The 22,306-nt window shown below is 40.0% G+C and overlaps 1 protein-coding gene across 2 annotated transcripts in view; it reads left to right on the forward strand.

Annotated features, from left to right (window-relative positions):
• The window catches only part of LOC113021370 (carbonic anhydrase-related protein 10-like), a 146,308-nt gene that overhangs the window by 57,486 nt on the left and 66,516 nt on the right, over positions 1–22,306 (forward strand). For both annotated transcript variants that reach the window (XM_026166008.1, XM_026166009.1), the window contains one exon: positions 20,702–20,844. In XM_026166008.1, the coding sequence (XP_026021793.1) occupies positions 20,702–20,844 (143 nt within the window). The remainder of the gene's footprint in view (positions 1–20,701; positions 20,845–22,306) is intronic.

The following is a 22,306-nucleotide window of genomic DNA, read 5'->3' on the forward strand; positions in this document are numbered from 1 at the left end:
CCTGTATAAGAGGGGGTGGGAGTGTCATCATTTAAAAAGTTCATTTTGTAATTACCGTACCTGGGTTATCTTTGTCTGTTGATGAACTCTACATTTCATGTTGACCAAGGTGATCAGAAAGAGAAAACTGGTAATATATAATGTAAGATGATAAATCACAGGAGTGTTGCTAGCTCTAACTTTGGTACAGTTTAATTTATGTGTATTGTTAGATTTCACTGGATAATGACTACTTTTGACTAATGACTAATTTTAAATGTTTTAGATTTTAGTTTTAGATAGTTGAGGGCTGGAAAAAGCTAAACTACTCAACCCCCATCTGTGTAGGGGCTAACTGAGCTGGTAAGTAAGATTGTTATTTAAATAGCAAATTGAGTAAGACTTAATTTTCAAAGAAAAGCCTTTCCTTGGGCAGTTCAGATGTACTGTGTACTGTGGTGTAAATACACTTATGTTTGGCAGTAACATAATTTTATTAGATCTTGTCATACCACTTTAAACATTCTGCTTCATTTACTCACTAAAATCACTTCAAACCATTTCATCTCACTCTGTGATGTCATAACTGCTCTGAGTAATACATTTTGATAATCTTTATGGATCTGCTTTTTGTCTTTCAGCCAGTGTTGGTCCTTATAGCTCGAGGTTGTTGCAGCTACAGCACATGTAGTCTTCATATTTTAACCAGGGATTAAAGCACAGCCACTTGTCTGCATTTGTTGGTATGTTTTTTTAATCACTTGATGCTATAAAGTAGCAGTGCATAATAGTCTTCCAGTGATGGGAATGGATTTTATTCCTCAAAGATTAATAAGGTTCTGCTTTAACAATGAGCATCTAACTGTTTATCAGTAGTCAGCTGATAACACTGGGTTCACAGATCATTTTTCATCCCTTTTTTCTGATGTTATATAATGTGTTTCCTGTAAGTCTGTTGTTTTTTTCTTCCATATTGCATATGTGTGATGAGTATCTTACTATAATGAGTGCACCATATGTATGTCTGCATGTATTTCCTCTGTAATGAATGGGTCAGTCTGAACAAAACTTATTGTCACACATACAGCAATTATCAACATCTATATGTGTAAAAACATTCTTATAAGTTCCAATTATTTACACTTTCATATTCATCACCCCCTTGTTTAACATGTAACGTAAATGTACGCCACCTTTATGTAATTAAAGGCCTGACAACAACTGCTTGCAGAGAGGGTGTTTGCTAGTGTGTTTAATCGTACTTCATGTCATCTGCAAAAATCATCAGAGGAATTTCTGGGTCATAAAATTTTTAACATGCACACCTGGGTCAGAAATACAAAGAACTACAAAGGACTGCACCTGCTTTTTTCACTGATAAACACACACACCAGGGCTGCACGATTTTGCATAAAATGAGAATCACGATTTTTTGGCTTAGAATTGAGATCACGATTCTTTCACGATTTTCTTTTCCAGTATAAATATTTATCGCGCTTATTAACTGCACATCAACTTCGTAACAATTGAGACTGAACATAAAAACAATAAATAAACATAAAAACAACAAATGTCTCACATTTTGTCGTTGCCGCAAAATGTTGTACTGCTTGAAATTCCATCTCCACCGTTGCTCGACGCTGCGTGTATAGAGCAGGCAGTGCAACAATAGAAAAATAGTTGCGGGACGGCACTGTGTAGCGTTTGTCTAGGGTGTTGATCATTTTCCTAAATCCCTCGTTTTGCACAGTGTTGATGGGAGCCATATCTTTGGCCAGGTGATAAGTGCTAGCCTCCGTAATTTCTTTGTGCCTGCGGGAGTTCGACGGGTATAGGGAAGCGCTGTATAAGGTTCCCGTTATTGATGTTTGGGTGGTTGACCAGGACGGATTTTCTCCTGTCACTTTCTCGTCATCCCTGACGTGCTCTCTGTTGTTTTTTCCTGCTAATTTTAGCATCACACGGCACAGCTTCTGTATCACGTGGTATAAGGCTCCGCGCTTGTCATTTGTTGAGCAGGAAGAGTGAGCGCTTGTTTTGTTTTTTTGTTTTGTTTTTTTGAGTGCTTGTTTTCATGTAGATTACGTCCCGGATCAAAATCGTCATTGTCATCGTCTTTTTTTTTTTTTTTAAATCGTTGTCATTTGGAAATGAGATCGCACATAAGTATGAATTGAGATTGCGATTTTCTAACGATTAATCATGCAGCCCTAACACACACACACACACACACACACACACACGCAAACCCTCTGTTCTTGATTCTAGGTGTAACCACAAACCAAGAGTGATGTGTGTAAGGATGGTGGGGTGTGTCTTGAAAAGGGCCGGTGATTCATGTTTTTGTCATGTGTTAACCAAAAAAAGGTTAAACTCCTTCAATGTGTTGCTTTGTGATCCTAACATGATTGTTAATATTAGTGAATATTCAGCTATAAATGGCAAATTCCTTGATTTTAAACACCGTTTCTATTTTCACAAAATATGTTTTATTGCTTCTTCCTTCTTTTATTTAGACTTGTCTTAAAAATGCACTATTGTACCGCCTTTCTCTTTATTGGCACACCTCCTTAGATGCTTGGGTCATATATCAAAACGACAACGGTCTGGGCAGTGGCCTTGGAAGGAACAGATCTCAAAGCATGCTGGTTGCTGTAGGAGTGAAACAGTCTTTTCTCACTGTCTAGAGTCAACAGTATTCACCTTCATTTAAAAAATAATTGCACCTATCTTAGTTTATTATTGTGAAAATACTCCTTTTTCATAGCCACATCAATCAAGGACCCCTGATTCCAATTTTCTTTCAATCTTTCCATTGTCTCTGAAAAGTTTTAAATCCATTTGATCTGACTTGAGTAGAAAACTAATTATGAGTCTCGTGGTTGGGCCCTGGTGAAAATGACATATACAGTGAAAAAGTATTTTCGATTTCCTAGTTTTTGACTGTCATACTTACTAAATCGATAATACCAATACCAATGCTGATATTGGTATTGGATCGATACTAGCACCTTGAGGCGACTTTTGTTGTGATTTGGCGCTATATAAATAAAATTGAATTGAATTGAATTGAGGGCAGCACGGTGGCACGGTGGTTAGCACTGTTGCCGCACAGCAAGAAGGTCCTGAGTTCAATTCCAACATCAGGCCGGGGTCTTTCTGTGTGGAGTTTGCATGTTCTCCCCGTGTTTACGTGGGTTCACTCCGGGTACTCCGGCTTCCTCCCACCGTCCAAAGACATGCAGCTTGAGGGGATAGGTTAATTGGAAAATCCAAATTGCCATTGTGTGAATGGTGTGAATGTGAGTGCGAATGGCTGTCTGTCCCTGTGTGTTGTCCCTGCGACAGACTGGCGACCTGTCCAGGGTGTACACCGCCTCTTGCCCTATGACAGCTGGGATAGGCTCCAGCGCCCCCCGCGACCCTGAAAAGGATAAGCGGAAGCGAATGGATGGATGGATGGATGAATTGAATTGAATAGTATTGATACACTATTTGTATCCATTAAGTTCAGTATGTTGTCACGGCACTGGGTCTGTGACCCAGTGTTTTGTGTGTTTTAGTTTCATTCTTTGATTATTGTTATTTTCTCAGTGTTTCTTGGTTTATTTGGAAAGACTGTGTGTCTTTGTCCTTGTTTTTAGTTTCACTTCCCCTGTGTTGTCGTTATGTTCATGTGTGTCAGCTGTTTCCTCGTGTGTTTCCACTTCCCCTGATCACCTCCTGTGTGTATTAGTTGTGAGGTCGTCTGTTTTCCTTCGTCTCGTCAAAGTATTCATAGTCATCTTAGTCTTCACAGTTGTCATAGCTGTTTCATAGTTATCACCGTTTTCATAGATTTCGTTTTTTACAGTTTAGGTTTCAGTTGTCGCTCCTGTTTAATTTGGGTCCATTGTCAGAACACACTGGTGTACCCCGCTGTGACATATGTAGCTCACTGTGTTAAATTTTTTTTACCTGCACAACATGCACTATGAAAAATGTCTGAACCTTTTTGCGTTGTCTATCACGTCTATTGTGTGTAGCGCTAACAGCACATTTAAAGAATAGAAGTGGAAAGTGCTTTAGAGACATTTACACATTTACATTCCAGGCCTCCAAAAAACAATTTTTAAAATACATGAATAGCTGAAAGCTGTGTTTTGTTGTATTAATGATTCATTTGGAAAATAAAAATTACTTGATTTAGTGGTCATTAAAATGTGTTCAGAATGAGCAAATTCATGATGATTAATCCCATATGTCATGACACACTGCTGAATTTATAGGTTAAAAGTATGAGTATTGGCATTGATATTGGGAATACTAACAATGAATTTAGTTGGTATCTGATCAATACCAAATTTTCAGTATCACACAGCAGGAGTTTGAGATCATCGAACAAATTTTAACATGAGATAAAGATAACTTGAGTATATAATACAATACAAAATGCAGTTTTCAGTGTTAACTGATTTAGAAAGAGAAAAAATCTATCCCAAACTAAATGTTTATGTTTTTCAATTAATTTTTTTTTATACACCGCCAAATCACAACAAGAGGCGCCACAAGCCGCTTTATATTGTAAGGTAGATCCTACAATAATACATACAGAGAAAAACCCAACAATCATATGACCCCCTATGAGCAAGCACTTTGGCGACAGTGGGAAGGAAAAACTCCCTTTTAACAGGAAGAAACCTCCCTGAACCAGGCTCAGGGAGGTGCGGCCATCTGCTGTGACCGGTTGGGGTGAGAGAAAGAAGACAGGATAACATACAGTGAAATACATTGTTTTACTCAATGTCTTACTCAAATAATCACAAATAATTTTATCAGAAATAATAAATAATTAGCTTGAACCATGTTCATATTTTTAACGTACAGATATAGTTGCTTAACAAGGCCCACTAGTCCATGACAGGATGATGGTGGATCCTTGGGAGATATGTGTCCATACGAGATCACCTGCCAATTATATTCTCAGTGTAGCTAAACAGGGATCAAACACAGCTCTAGTAGTACACCTCTAAGCAGCATATAGGTAAACCAGTCATCAGGTATTCTGTTTCAGCGGGAGCAGCCATAATGGAAACTTGTATATTTACCGCCCGCTATTCATGCATTTTAAATTTTCTCAGGGTTTCTATAATTATCATGCACTCATAATGCTGAACATTGCTGTAAAACATGAATATATACTAGTTTGCAGTAAATATAAACGAGAGGTTGCTTGGAATGAGCCATAAGGTAGAAAATGACACATACAGCCTGCAGTTATTGCTAATTAAGATTTTTGAACAGATTATTTAATGTAACAGAAAACATTTTTATTTAAAACTAAAATCTAACTTTAAATATGAATTAAAAATTATTATGTTGTGTTAGAGAGTGGGGCATTGTAAATGTGTTCCAGAAGGCCGAGTGAGATGGCTCAGAAATCACAGTGCTGTGAGTGTGCACTGTGTTTGTGTGTGCAGTCTGCTTTGGGCTCGGTAGAATATAAAATCGAGCAAAACAAGAAAATTACTAGCAGAGATAATGTGACTATTATGTGATTTTTTTCAAGCAGCTGGAGGTGACTAGATATGTTTTTATATAAGACTGAACTCTGGTTAGAAATTAAAAGAAAAGAAAGTTAAAAGAAACTGTACAGCCTGTACACTTCTCCATGAACTGCCTGCGGATTGTTTTAGGGTTTTTTGCTAGGAAGAGGGTCTATGAAAAAGTTGTAGGCTCTAAAAGTGCAGTTAAATCACTTTCAAAAACAATGGCATGAAGAGTTTTCATGTATTTATTCTTTTTAAGTTTAGGGCTGTAGTGAAAAGACAAAAAAATCTGTGTTTGTTCTGAAAACCAGTTATTCTCAGTACACTTTTAGGAAGCTTAGAAGGAACTCGGTAGATATGTTGTTCCAAGTATCCTGGAGAACTCGTTCTTCTTAAATTGATTTTTTCTGTTTTGTTGGTGCCAAACTTTATGCTGCACGCCTAGATCTGTCTCACTACGATCATGTTTGAAGTCATCATCATGCTGTGGGATGAAATTGGGCCCTGATGTACAATGCTTAATTAATATATATGTATGTAAACCTTTCCCTAACCCTAGTACAACAACAAGTATAGACACACAGTGTATGAGGGAGAGTTTGCTGGGGAGTCCACTTCTGGGACAATTGTTTTTCAGAACCAGAAGCTGCACCCATCTTTTAGAATACAATGGGAGGTTTCACTATTTTTCAACTAAAGCATGTTCTCTTCAGAATTAGAATTTAAAAAAAAAAGAAAAGAAAAATATAAACAGGAGTGTTTGCATTGGTAATTTATATCAACATGCTATAAAAATGTCAGATAAGTACGTAGATTATTGACACAATATATTCATGTGCATGTCAGAAATCTTCTCATGTCTGTTTTTGTCAATGTCTGTCATGCTGTGTCTACTCTGTGCCTACCACTGTCCTCAGAGGTAAAGACACTGGTGAGCTGGATACAGAACAGGGCACAGCAGATGAACAGAGAGACACTAAAGGGAGAGAGTACACAAAGTGGATTACAGTGGAGTTACATCATTGTTTGAATGCAGCATGGCAGTTTATTTGACACACATTATTATCATAATTTTGTATTGACATCTGCTGTCAGTGACAAAATTTCCCATCGTAAACATTTCTGAAATGTCATGAGAAAATCCTGCACAGCTTGTGCCGCTATGCAGATGCCCAAGCACTGCAAGGCCATTCTTAAATATTCCTTGATGTTCTCTGCAGCAACCCAAAGCTAACACAAACTTTTCTGCCAGTTAGTTATTTAGTTCAAACATTCTTTGAGACCTGCAGTGCCACTGCAGGCCAAAGCTACAAAGAATTTTAATGCTGCCTGTGGCTCGGTCAGTCGTTTATCAAGAATGCAGTTAGTACTGATAGCATGTGCGTTTCATTGCAGAATGCTTGTGAATGAGTATTATTCAAATATTAATATAAATTTATGAGCAAAGGATTTCATTGCATGAACACCTACTCCCATGAAATTAAATCATTTTCTTGTGAATATGTTTGATCTTGTACAGGACATTTGACTTTTAATAATATTCCATGCAACCACGCTACATTAATTAGCCTAAGAATAATATGTCGTAACATAGTCAAACTGGTATTTTATCCACTTACAGTCCTCATGCAGCTAATACTCTTCCAGTGTGGGCTGAACCATACCCCATTAGAGTGGTATGATTAGCACGTCTGACAGTTAAGTAAGGAAAGATGTTAATCATTTCACAAAATGCTAAAACAAAGGAAATATTCCTAAATGCAACAGCTCTTAGTTCAGGATTTATTAGCTTGTGAGAGAGGAGCAATGCCTATACACCAGTGAACAAGTGCACATGTACACAATAGCATTTATGTCAGTGGCAACAAATCAAGTGATATTCTACCACCGTCCCTTAAACTTCCACATGCGGACAAGCATTGGTGATTGTTAATAATCTCCTGGTGTCCAATATTTAGGCAGCCTGTGGGTCAAGGAAATGCCAAATGAGACATTTTGTGTACTGATAGAATAGCACTATTTGAGAGAACAGCTGGAATTGACACGCTGAGGTGAGACAACATGTTCTCAACCCAAAACATAACATAACAATGCTATGTGACAAATCGTCGCTATGTTGTGCGTTTCGAGGCACGAAAGCAGGTTGGAATGAATCTATAAATGTAAGGTTAGGGTTAAGGTTAGGGGTAAGGTTAGGGTTAGGGCTACAATAGAAAGCTGCAAAGCGAATATAAAGGGAAGCACATAGAAAGCCGTGCTTCAATCTCCAAGAGCGCTTCATAAGGACGCAGAGGGGTACCTTTTGTGTCAGGCCGTGACCAATCATCGGTATGTTGTGCGTTGGGAATGAGAATGGTCTGGGTGAGAACAGGTTCAATAATCCTGGTAGCTTGTGTTCCAGGTTTAGAAAGATACGTCATTAATATTGTATTTGTTTATATATGGGTGTATATACTGTCATGCATGAGTCTATTCAAAATGATAAATCTAATGCCTTGTGTTGAAAACAGAGGCAGAACTCTTGACATTGACTTTTGTGCTTGTGGTCATTTTATCCACTTAATCACAGTCAGTGTAATGTCTACAAATGCATTAACATTATCTTCTAATATTATTGCACCAACCCCTCGTACATGATGTGCAAGTTATTTAAGCTTTGACTGATCCCTCTGGCACACACATATCATACATCGTGCCAACAGCACATCAAAGCCGTATCGCTCATACTCTTTAGGAAATCGTATATGCAGTGCATCTCAATCTCTGCTCTCCGTTTAAACATATAACACGTCAATACACTCAAAGGGAAATCTTTCTGTACCCGTGACTGAGACATATGTAACAGGCTTTCAAGCTTTGAGCTGGGTTAATATATGGATAACAGGATGCCTTCTGAATGAAACATGTGCACCTGGTTCACATTACTTTAACTACCCTCTTTCCTGATAACAGAAAATGTAGCGAGGATTGTAGACGCACTGAGGTCATGAGTCACTCCTTCACCTGCAATACACATTTGCATTTTCATCAACTTTTATGTAGTTAAAGCAGTTCTTTCAAGATAATTTCTCTTAGAAATCCACTTCTTTGAAGTGTTTTTTCAGTGGACTTAATGAGAAGTAAAATAAAGCAGTAGGTTGGTGATTTTATTTCCACCTGTACAAAGAAAATGTGCTTTTGAATCCCAGCAGCCTAGAAATAATGCTGACGCTTGCTAGTTAGTGTTAGCTAGTGTTGCTAGTTAGTGAATCTAAAGATATAGCAATCCATCTAAGATCTGTGGCTACCAACATACCAAAAATTCCTCCTTAGTTGTAGATTTTAAGCTCGCTTGCTGAGTAAATGTGTACCGACAGCCATAGCAACTAGCTATCTTAACAATATAGTGGCTATAAATTGTATCTACTGAAATTATAAAACTTTTAATAGTTTTTGTAAAATTGGCAGTTAAGTATTTTTATGCTTTGAACATGGAACAGATGTGTTATTTACATAGTCCATTTCATATGTAGGTGGATTCTGGTTGCAGAGGTGTATCTGTCTCCTGCCTTTTTTGAGTTTCAAGTATTCATGCTAAGTTAAATGCTGTCCTGAAGGTCTACTAGTGGTTCTTGTAGTAAATTGAAAGCTAGGGTCATGTTCAGCTTAAAGTCTAAACCAAATCTAGCAAATCTATAATATACCACCTTGTTTGGTATATTATTATCATTCAAAGGTGGTGTATATATATACTACTTACAGCATCCCTATGCACACATCTTCCCTCAGCTCATACTTAAACTACGAATCAGACACTCTGTGACAAGTGTATTGATCACAAACGTGCTGTTATTGTGGCTTAATTTACATAAGCGGCTTAGGCCACAGTTTTGCAAACTAAACAATTATGAAAATTTATCAAGTGCCAGTGTTCCATGGGCATGAAAGGAATGAACCACATATGCTCCTACAACAGCTTGACAAGCTTAATTAATACAATAAAAAATCTTGGTGTCACAGTTCTCCATTAGATACTACATACAGCAAAGGTGAGGTAGACCCAACTCTTATAGGGTTAGGGTGCAGAATGATGTATTTCTGAAATTAAACAAGAAACACAACTCCATGTTAAAGCATTTTCGCCTAAAACATCTACTGAGTCATCAGTACCGGTGTTTCTTCCATCACTTAGAGGCTTGCCTTTTTGGAAAGGCTTACTCACAGATTACTTGACCAGGAGTCACACAGTAGGTGGTTGAATCATTTCTGATTAGATTTATCCAGCATTCCAACGATAGCAAAACACATCCTTCTAGGACACTCTACACTTGCATGGGACTACCAAAGGTTGGTAAATCTGTGTTGGCATGCACATTGCATCTCTCCCAGGAGAATGTAATGGTTGAACAGCTTGCACAGAGGCTGGTTTAGGAGGAATAAGCAATTCACCATAAACCCCTCAGGTGCATCTGTCAAAGCTTTTGCTCCGTTATGTATTTGTCTGGGATACCTTTAATGACTTTAGACTACATAGGATAGCTGGATGCGGATGGGCCAGTTATACAGTCTGTGGTGAAGCAGGCTTAACCTGGAGATGTAGCTATGACTGTAACATCTGCTGTTACCAATGAGATTGTTGGGGTCTTCAAAGCTGAGTCTCAGATTGAGACTGACCCAGTGAGACCGCCTTATTAAATGTAGCGAAATCTTTACTGAAATTTTAAAAACCTTAACTCATCCATTGTACAATGTGTTCAGTGTACTTTAGATGAGAAAGTACTCGGGCACCATCGTCAAGGTGCAGATAATCTTCTTTCTTGCTGGCTCCTGCATGTATTCGAGCATGCACAGAGAAGATGGTAGTGTAACCCAGGGCCTTTGGTGCTATCTTGTCATTGTAACGAATGTGGCTATTTGAATCCAGAGTATCAGAATCTATGTTATTGATGCAATTTATCTTTCAGTTCATAGTTAGCTCTCTAGATTGCTACTAGTGTCACCCTGTCAAGCAATAGCCAGCATAATTCCAAGAATATTTTTTAAATGCTTACCTGTTACTTTCTGGGGGCATTCAACTAAAATAATCAGATTTCTATGAATTCATTGGTGATTAGAAAATGTTTGTCAATACAAATGCAAAGCATGAAAAGAAAGCAGGAAAAATACAGATAAAGAGAGTCATTAGGTGCTCTTATCTCACCCAGAGCCACTGAATGTATTCCAGCACGAACTACGAGGCAGTCTTTGAGCTTGATTTAAACTTCCGTTCTGTTTTATGTGTATATGTAACAGATTTTTTCTGCTGCCTGACCTCCCGGGTCATCCAACCAAAAGCCCTGGATGACCCGGGAGGTCAGGCAGCTGCTGAAGGAGAGGAACATTGCGTTCAGGTCTGGCAACAGGGATTACTACACCACAGCCCGATCCAACCTGAAGAGAGGCATCAGAGAGGCAAAGGGGGACTATAGGAGGAGGATCGAGGACCATTTGAAGAGTAATACCAGCCGGCAGGTGTGGCAAGGCATCCAGCACCTAACCAACTATAAGATCAATCTCGGAGCTGCGGACGGTGACCTGGAGCTGGCAGAGGAGCTGAATATCTTCTTTGCCCGCTTTGAGACCAGGGTACCGGAGGTATTGGAGCCACAGCAGCAACACGCCACCCATAGCAGCACCACCCTCACCCTGGAAGAGCACGAGGTGAGGCGCATGCTGCAGGCTGTTAACCCGAGGAAGGCGGCGGGTCCTGATGGTGTGCCAGGTCGAATATTGAGGGATTGTGCAGGACAGCTGGCTGGGATCTTCACCAGGATTTTCAACAAATCCCTCGCACAGGCGACTGTCCCACTCTGCCTGAAGTCCTCCACCATAGTCCCCTTGCCTAAGAAGCCCCACATCACCGGCCTGAATGACTACAGACCGGTGGCACTCACCCCAGTGGTAATGAAATGCTTTGAGAAGCTGGTCCGCAGACACATCACAGCAGCCCTGCCCCGCAGCCTGGATCCACACCAGTTTGCCTACAGAGCAAACCGATCCACGGAAGACGCTGTAGCCACAGCACTCCATGCTGCATTAACTCACCTGGAAGAGCATGGTAGCTATGTGCGGATGCTCTTCGTGGATTACTGCTCAGCTTTTAACACCATCCTTCCACACAAACTGGTGGCCAAGCTACAAGACCTGGGGCTTCCATACAGCACCTGCATGTGGATCAATAGCTTCCTCTCGGGCCGTAGACAGAGAGTCAGAGTTGGCCATCACACATCCTCAGCCCTGAGTCTCAGCACTGGCTCACCCCAGGGCTGTGTGCTCAGTCCACTGCTCTACTCTCTCTACACACACGACTGCACTCCTCGCCACCACAGCAACATCTTTGTGAAATTTGCAGATGACACCACAGTGGTGGGGCTCATTTCCAAGGGAGACGAGTCTACGTACAGAGACGAGGTGGAGCAGCTGACGTCATGGTGTAAGGCCAATAACCTCCTCCTCAACACTTCAAAAACCAAAGAACTCATAATAGACTTCAGAAGGAAAAAGGCAGAGATCCAACCACTATTCATAAATGGGGACTGTGTAGAAAGGGTGGCAAGCTTCCGCTTCCTGGGAGTCAATATAGAGGAGAACCTTTCCTGGAGTGTGAACACCTCCGAGCTGCTGAAAAAGGCCCAACAGAGACTGTACTTCCTGAGAATTCTCAGGAGGAATAACATCACACAGAGACTGCTGGTGTCCTTCTACAGAGCCACCATTGAGAGTGTTCTAACTTACTGCATATGCATCTGGTACACTAGCTGCACAGGGGCTCAGAGGAAAGCACTCCAAGGGATCATTAACACCGCCCAAAAGATCACTGGCTGCCCTCTCCCCACACTGGAAGTTCTACACAACGCCCACTGTTTTAAAAAGGCCCAAAACATCATAAAAGACACCTCACATCCTGGCCACTCCCTGTTCGAACTGTTGCCCTCAGGCAGACGGTACAGGGCAATCAGAGCAAGGACTAATAGACTCAAACACAGCTGTTATCCAACTGCAATAACACATCTGAATACTACAAAAAAAATGTCCATCACGCCACTCTTGTGTTAATCTATGCACGGTCTGAAGCATGTGTGTGGGAATGTATGTGAATGTTTTACTGTTATATCTTATTAGTATTTTAAGTATTCTATCTATTTTATATATTGAATTTTATTGTTTTATTTATATTTTGATATTGCTAGGGATGATGCAATGATCGGGGACCATTCTTAATTTCGTTGTTCTCATGACAATGACAATAAAGTTTCTGATGATCTGATGATCTGATATGACAACTGTGCAACCAACCATCTAAAATTCCAGTGATCTTTTATTGTGCCCCAAGTGAAGCTAACTTTGTTCTGTCCTAGGGCTGCTCAATTAATTGAATTTTAATCACGATTACGATCTGGGCTTTCAACGATCATTAAAAATGACTGAGCCGATTATTAGCACCTCCCGCATGCTTTACTCTCGCGCTGCTCCGTGTGGCAAATCAAGCGCACCTCTCTGCATTTCGAACAGGCATCACAACAATTAAGAGGACCCCAGGGAAGATCGGAAAGCTCGGAAAGCTAAGCAGAAGTTATTTGGAGAGGAGAGTGACTGAATGACAGCAAGCTCACAGTTCATTTGTTTCACTAGTTTTTTCACATCGGCTGTGAGATGGGCACGCATAGAGTCACAGATCAACAGCGATGGTGATGCGTGGAAAAAACCACCTGGTCTCCTTACATACACCTCCCTCAGCCACTCTTTCATCATTTCCTCATCCATCCAGCCCTTTTCATTTGCCTTAATGATGATTCCTGCTGGAAACTTCTCTTTAGGCAAAGTCTTTCACTTAAAAATCACCATAGGCGGCAGTTTCTGTCCATTAGCATGGCAGCCAAGCACAACAGTAAAAGAAGACTTTTCATACCCCGTTGTGCGTATCGCTACCGTGCTGGTCCCCTTCTTCTCCACAGTGTGACTCACCGGGATGTCAAAAGTGAGCGGGACCTCGTCCATGTTTGTGATGTGGCTGGGCTGGATGTTTTTGTCGCCGATGTGTTTGCTGCAGTTGGAGCGGAAGATGGCCAGCTTTTCCTTATAATCCGCTGGAAGTTGCTGCGCTACCGTAGTCCTGGTCCGGATGGAAAAATGGCACCGTTTCATAAAACGAAAGCACCAAGACGGACCTCCTTGGAAATGTTCAATGTTCATCTCTTCAGCTAGTGAAACTGCTTTTAGTCGAATGGTGACCGTCGAAACGCTTCTCTCGCTCGTTCTTTGCTCGATGATCCACCGCTCGAGTCTTTCCTCCAACTCGGGCCACCTCGCCTTATGTCCGCGGAAACTCAGCTGCGTTTTCTTGAACTGCCGGAGCTTGTTTTCTAGCTTCCTCCATTTGCGAACCATCGATTCGTTAATCTTAAATTCTCTTGCCGCTGCTCGATTTCCATGTTCCTCCGCATAGCTGATGGCCTTCAGTTTAAACTGTGCTTCATAAGCGTGTCTCTTTGCCATTTTCAGGGTTGTTAAAACAACGATGTTCCACATAATGCACATACCTGTCCTTTTATACAGGTATGTGCGATTGTCCGGTATATACGATCAACGCCCACACTTCACCCTTTAGCGTTCTCATGGTGTTCTCTACTACGTCCTCCTTACAACACACAGGGCGCACTGCGCTATAGGGCGCGCCGTACTTTTTGAAGAAAATCTAAGACTTTTAAGTGCGCCTTATGGTCGTGAAAATACGGTAAGACGAGTAGGAATAGGTGTGCTTCAAAATTTTGAGTGAGATAAGTACTCGTGTTGAGCTTATGTTTGTAGAATTTCAAAGAGACCGACAAACTGCAGTACTGATACAGAATGTATGTCTGATAAGGGTCTTTCATTATGGCTTCCGTTGTAGCAGGACCTGATAATGAAATCATTTCAGAGGATAAATTGCTTTTGTAAAGAACAAGAAAGGTTAATGTGAGCGTTTGCAGGCTTTGTGACTGAGTCGTGTGTTCCCCGCTGTTACACATCAGTTCTGAAAGTAGCAAAACTCATATTTGTACAAGTAACCAATCTACTTAATGGCTATTGTTATCTGGGAGAGGAGGATCACTCCAAATTGATTTGATTGAATGAAGGGGTTTCAGAACAGCCTTACACCTCATCCCCACGAGTGAGCTCCACCCCTGACAGCTTTGTTCTGCTCCCAGTTATCTACCCTTAAGCTTCCATTTTTGGCACATTGATAGCAACTCCATCCTCCATTCAGAACAGCAGTCACTCCACTGTTCCCTAAGAGCTCAGGTTCTCTCTTTTTGCCTTGCTCATTCACAGCTGCTATTCAATTTTTCATTATAATCTTCTGACTGTCTCTCTTATAGGTGTAAAATGTGCTTTCGGTTTATTCCATGAGCTACGTATTTTCGCTCAAAGAAACACAGAAAATGAACTGGGGTTGTCAGGTTACCAGCAGACTTGTGAAAGTCGTTCATCCAACCAAAAGTAGTCCAGCAAATAATCCCTTGATGAAAATATATCTTTGCCTTACTTTTGAATATTTTCATAGGTTGTTCAAAATCTTTGTGACTGTGAGACTGTATCTTTGGATGGATCTACAGGAGCTTACACGCCATGAGTTCATTTCAGTTTAAATAAAAGATGAGAAACAAGCAAAAACAATATTTTTCCATAGTTTACCTCTCTTAATTGTTGTCAACAAGATTATTGTTTACATTAAAACAAAACCTGTGTAATACCCCATAAACTACTGGTTACTATGTTTAACAAGGGTTATTCAATCAGATAGAGTTAGAGCGTTTCTCAAGCTCTACAATCTGTGGTGGAATAATCCATATTTAATGCTTTATTGAGCATTTGGGGCAGCAGAATTGTGTATGTGGGAACGTAAATGTTCGTGGTAATGAAGGGACACATTACCCATAAAAGCTGTTTGGCTCATTGATGTATTTTAATAGTTCCTGGACAACAATGGAGCCCATTTAGCACTGAAGAGTAAGACAGACGTTTTACTAGTTGTGCATTCTTTCAGTTTGGTGGTTGATAATACAGGTTAACCCAGTATCCGACAGCTTTTGTCATCCACCATACAGTAACCCATGCTACAGTGCAGATTTAAACAAGTCTTTATCACTTAACACGCACGTTTCCAGAAAGCTCTTCTCCTTTTAAGCTCCACATATCTGCAGGCAGTGCATTTTGACTCTTTATCTCCCTTTTCTCTCTCAGTTTTTGTCTCTCTCTCTTTTCCCCGCCATTTGAACCCGGTTACATTTATTAATATTAAAAAGGATGGTTGGTCCTCAGGGCTTCCTCCCTCCGTCCCAGTCTCTGTCTCTCTACTCTCATTACCTGTCTTAGTCTTTGTGTCCTTTTTTTCTTTATTAGTCGATTGTACGGACTGTGTGTGTGTGTGACATCACCCACTGGTTTCACTGATTTCCACAGTTTTCCTTTTTAAATAGTCTTTTGTCTTTTAACATTCCTACGATGATTTTAAGGGATGTCAACGGTTCAAAAGCTCAGACTGATACCTGAGACCAAAAGGCTAAGTAGTATGATATAAATGACAGAAATGCATCAAAACTTAGTCCTTGTTCTGTGCTGCCACTTAACCCTTTTTATGTTCAAGAGGAATTTGTTGCCACAAGCAAAGCTGTATCCTTAGTGTATATTTGTAGTCCAGTTGCTAGCAAATCCTGAAAAATGCCTGTGACATGTGAACTAAAAGATATTGAGAGAACTGAAGTTTGTGGTGTATGAGTTGAACTCATGGCCTGTAGAGATTTGGTGAAAAGCTTTAGTTTTTTCCAAATAATTTTAGGATTTAGGATGTTCTTCATCTTTGGTTTGTTAACAAATGTGTTAACGTTGTAACATCCTAACATGGTGAGCATGTTAAACATACATATTAGCATGCTGACAGCAATTAGCTTAAAACATCAATATGCTTAAGTACAGCTGCATAGAAGCATTAGCTTAGCCACTGACTTAAGCCATTCGGATGAGATTTATTTCTCTGGGGGTGACGCCATGGTCAATAACTTTAATCCAGTATGTCTAGAATCATTTTTTATTTCTGCCAAACCAAAATGAACTCTGTTTATTTAGAAAATATGATGCTCCTCCTGTATTTCATAACCAGTCTAGAGCAGCATATTTGTGTTTTAAAGATCTCTAAACTATTTCCGTGGGATAATCTTTTTGGATTTTATCTGTCTGTTGGGAATCTCTACTTGTGCTAAAATAGCAGAAATTTGAGGAAAAGTTTTATTTGACCTACTTGAAAATCAATATAACAATCAAATGAATTTAAAGCCGCCAGCTGTTGCAGAGGCAGTTCTGTGTATTCATACATATTTTCACCAATATAAGTATGTTTGTAACTTACCCATGGGCATACAGAAAAGTATGAATGGCTTACTTTGATACTGTGAAATACTTGGGTGCGTAACTGTTCAAGCAGGTTCTTTTGTTCTATGATTTCTATATTTGCCTTTATTTATTTTTCTCTGGTTCTGTTTTGTCAGCTGTCCATTTCTATAATAAATTTCAGCTTAGATTGAAATTGAAACAATGAAGTGTTAATGTTTAGTCTTTTTTGTATTTACATCATAGCACTTCAAGATTAAAAGAGACCTGGACCAACATGATGTAATCTAACACAGTTGACAATCTGGATTTTAGATGCAATGAAACTACAGGAGTCCTGACTAATAGCTGCCACCATTATTTAAATCCCATACACAACACAATAGACATATTCCACTTTTTAGACCCAAGTAATTATTTGTTTCCTACAGAGCTTGATGTGTTTCCTGACATACAGTGGGTGTCTGTGTGTCACACACAGACCTACTTACACAAACAAACAAAGCTTGGTGATATAACCGTGTGCGGATATGTGCCAAGCAGGGGTCAGGATTGCACTCCGCAGGTCAGGGCTGCCACATCTGTCACTCCACTTCTCCCCAGAATATGGTCAGAGAGGGATGGAAGAATGGATGAGGCTGGAGAGAGAGGAGAACAGACTGTAAGAAGGGAAGGGTGGGGGGATAGCAGTAGAGGCTGTCAGGAACAGCTCCCAGGTGTTAATCAGTGTGCATGAATTTTAAAATAGAGTGCAATTGGAGAAAGTTATATAAATAAGTTTTCTGATCTAAATTTTGTGGACCAAAACTTCAATCATTCAATTTTTTTTCTTTACCCATTTAGCTGGGTCTTAGCTTAGATGACTTGATTACTTTTTAGAGCAAAATGACAGCTGTTTCACACTCTGAATTGTCATTAAGCCTGGAGATGAAAAGCATTATGACAGTTAGTGATAAGCCCTGGGGCGAGAGAAAGACTTTGTGTGCATGTGTCAAAATTACAGTTGATTTAGTAATGTCATCTAAGGCTCTGTATGCCTGTGAGCATGTGCGCATCCTTTCCCTATCTGTCAATTGCATTGCTAACACATGTTGCCCCCATCTGGCTGCCTTAAACATCAGCTATCATTACCATATTTCCAGTCCCATTCTTTGTCCAGCTTGTTCTGTTCTGGATAGTAGTAATCATGTGACTACAGAGGATTATCTGATAGAGAGCAAAACTCTTCTGATTATCTGAACATCTAATCCTACAAGAGTCTTGGGTTTACAATGATCCTGCATTACATGTTGAGATAACACAACAAAGCCTAATTTATCACTGACACGTGCTTTGGTTAAAGTGAACACTGAAGCCAAAAGATTTATTACAAACATCTACTGGTAGTCAAATTCCTCACCCTTGGCTAATTAACCCGTAGCAACCATATAAAGTTCAGAATTGTTCCCTCCCAGGTGCAATATTTCAGAAAACATGCTTGTTTCATCATGACATCATCATATTGTTTTTAATTACATGTTACTATGTGCTGCTACATTATAAACCTTGGATATGGCAGTTATCATAGCCACATGGCAATTTGACAAGAATCAAAGAAAATTTTCATGCTCTTGTTTTTTAAAAAACACCTTTTAAAATGAACAGTCTAACTTTTAGAGGTTAAACGTTTCAGACAGCAGGGATCCTGCAGTACAGGTATTGCAAAATTAAAAAAATATGGAAAAAAGAGGAAAATTGTTCTCTTACACAGGAATGTTCAATTTAGTTGTTTAAGGAGCTTGGAAAGATAAGCGTCTGGACTTCTTTAAGTTTCCTTTAAGACGTTTCACCTTCTCATCCGAGAAGTTTCTTCAGTTCTAAGAGCAACTGGTGGAGAGTCCCTGATTTTAAGCCCTATGGGAGAGTCCCCAAGAGGGTCATGGACCTCCGATTGATCCTCTACCTAATCACACGAGCCAAGGTGTGAAAACCGGCATGGGTCACAATCAGCCAAGGTTTTGCGTGTACCCATTGTGAAGCCTAGCCCCATCCTATCATGTGATTTACTGAGGGCTAGGTTTCACAATGATCCTCTATGAGCAAACACTTTGGCAAAAGCGGGAAGGAAAAACTCCCTTTTAACAGGAAGAAACCTCTTGTAGAACCAGGCTCAGGGATGGCTGGCCATCTGCCGCAACTGGTTGGGGGTGAGGGGAGGAAGACAGGACGAAGACATGCTGTGGAAGAGAGCCAGAGATTAATAATGACTAATGATTAAATGCAGAGAGGTGTACGATGAAATATTGTGTCATAATAAAAGGCATAAAACTACTTCACTTCTAGAAAGACTTTGATTTTTAAAATTCACAGTACAGTTTAATGCAACTACAAGGTAGAATATGCAAGTATATCATTACAGTGCTAAATGAGATCAGACACAACAGACTTCTAAGTGCTTAAAGTATGCCGTGTCTTTTTAATCAGAGTATATCATTGAGTCAATTAAATGTTTGAGATATTCCCATTGGACCAGTTTTATTTGATACCTTTTTTTAAAGTGTGAAATCTTTATGTTAAATCTTCTTTTTTTAAAAAGAAAAAAAAAACTTGGCTTATCTTTGTCTAATGTTACTATTATTGTTTGATGACCTGAAACATTCAAGTATGACAAGAAGAGAAGAAGAAATCAGGAAGGGGCAAAGACTTTTATCACAGCACTGTTCATTAATGGAAACCAAATCAAATGAAGCTCAGTCTCGCCACTTCAGTCAAGTATCTACTCTTTTATTTCCAAGTGTATATGCTCGAGCACAGAGGGAGAAAAAATGGTTCCATGTGGTCTGCACTGTATATTGGGTATGAGGGGACATCAGTGATGCCTTTCAGCATTCAGTTCCAGTTCATTAGAGGACCAATGAAACACAAGCCTTTGTGCCCTAGTGAATGTCAAAAGTGTTTTATTCCTTTACAGTTCAGTTAACAGAGTTAGTGATTTTTTTCCTCACTAATTGTTTTGATTTTAGCTTTATTATTAACTTTGTATTGTGGCTTTGATTCACTTATTAGGTACAGGCAACAAAAACGTCTTGGCTAGGTTTGGCACTAAAGTATTAGGGCAGCTTTAGGCAAAGAAAACTATATTGCCAGGTTAATACACTAAAAAAGAGTTACGTTTAGGTGCTGAAAATGACTTGGTTACTTTTAGGAAAACATTGAAACACCCCTTCCATTCATCTCACTCGGAACACACGCCAAATCTACCCAAATAACTGACACCCTGGGAATGAGAATGAGCTTAATACTCAGCATTCACACAATAAACACAGACTCAATTACAGGATCCTTATATTTACAATGTTAATTAATGCTGTTATTATGTTATCAACAGAAAATTCAACAACCATCATGAAAATATTTTAAGTGTAAAAGTAAGATGTACTACTTTATTCCGGGGAGGTATATTTCTGTTGCAAGGCTCAGCTTAGCCTGTGGGTCTGCCAAGTTCTGGTATTGTAAATTATGTGCAATAAAAACGATGGAGAGAACTTTTGAGTCACTTTTAAGAAGTCCATTTCTCCGCCTTACTTGTACTTGCAGATAATAACCTGGAGACTTTAATGAAAGTTCTTTTTTTAGTTGGATTTTAATGAAGCCATATGTAAATTTAAATCTCCCTAAACTCCACCAGCACTTCTGTCCCATCATAATGAAGCTCATCTGCTCCCTTTCTTTCTGTTTTTATGGTTTGATCTTGTGCCTGCATGTGCACAGGCATGCACAGGCACTCACACAATAATTGCTTTCTTTTTTCCCTCTCGTTCCAACACTAGTTCCATCCTTCTGGGGTCTGGTGAACTCAGCCTGGAACCTGTGTGCCATTGGGAAAAGGCAGTCTCCCATCGACATCGAAACCAGTCACATGATTTTTGACCCGTACCTGACCCCTCTCAGGCTCAATACAGGAGGACATAAGGTAAGGGTCACCAAATGAAAATGCTTCCTAATGGTTTTCACGTAGCGATCGAGGAGCTTTAGCTCATGTTTTGAGACAAAACTCATCAAATGTCGAGACACAAGCAGGACTGTCCTTCTGTGACAGTCGCTGGGCTTTAATTCATCAGGGTGAAAGAACACAGACCAGGACACTACCTCTAAATCAAGAAGCAGAGAAACTTTGGTCAGAGACAATGATTCATCTATATCCAAAGGCTTTGAAATTCCCAGCTGCATTTTGCTGCACCAAGGCTCAGGAGGCATTACAATTTTAGCCCTTTACACAGCAATCACAGTTAATCTTTGGAGGAAAAATCCTCTTTAAAGCACCTAAAATCACAGTTAAACACAGCTTGTGGGATGTTGTACTTTTCATCCTGGATTCATTATGACAGTTTGGAAATGTATTTTAGTTATTGGCCATAATAATGTCAGTGTGGGGAAAAGGGGTCTGGCTACAAGAGTGCAAATTTAGCTTTGTCACAAATTTAGAGTGGGCAAGACTTCCAACACCCTGCCTCAGGTGGGGGTTAGCTGGTGGTTCAGGGGCTGGACTGGCCTTGTCCCGGGGTCGCAGCTGGCCTTGGAGGTGGGTTGGGGGGTGGTCAATCTGCCTGCACGTCGGATTGATGAGGATGGGTGTGAACCTTTCTGCATTTTAGAAATTTAAGGTTCTGTCTGAAGGCGGAACAAGGACATATTTTGTAAAAGCAGCTGACAGAAACCGAGAAAGGGCTTATGTGTTAATACATAAGCCCTAGGCTATTTTTTATAGAAATTTGACCTGAAATTTCCCATTCAGTCATCATGAACAGTTACAGAACTGTAAGTACAAACTGCACAACTACGGGGCAAAATTGTTCCCAGTTAAACCTGTAAATTAGAGTGAAAATACAAGCCAGCCGTGGTGATGCTTCTAAATCTGTTCTGAAAAATTCTCACCTGTAACTCCACCAAATGTAATACATCAGAAATGAAAGCACAATAAATGCTGCATTCATTTCAGTCGGAGTAATACCAGACTACTTTTTCACTTCAGTGTGCCACACTCTGAAACCCTCAAATAACAGCAGCTGGTTGCAGTTTAATAACAGAAAAGGCTCACTCCTGCTACAGGGACCACTGGGGTTGAAAGGGATACGGACTGTATTTGAGTTGCAGTGCAGGAAATTTAGGCTGGGACAACAAACCCCCATAAGGCCAGATAGTGAATTTTTCTTAAACTTCCCTCCTTGTGATTCGTAAAAAGAGGCCAAGACTTGACAAATGAGATGTTTATAGCAGAACATTGTTACAGTTGCCACTGTGAATGACATACAAGTAGCTATTCGGGGGCAATAAAGAGAGTAATGTGAGGTCATCAAAAGGTATTGAGAAGCAGGACAACAATTTAACTCCTCGTTTAAATTAGTCCAATTTGCCCATAGACAGGTTGCTATGGT

Source organism: Astatotilapia calliptera, chromosome 4 (assembly GCF_900246225.1).
Source record: "Astatotilapia calliptera chromosome 4, fAstCal1.2, whole genome shotgun sequence".
Taxonomy (NCBI): Eukaryota; Metazoa; Chordata; class Actinopteri; order Cichliformes; family Cichlidae; genus Astatotilapia; species Astatotilapia calliptera.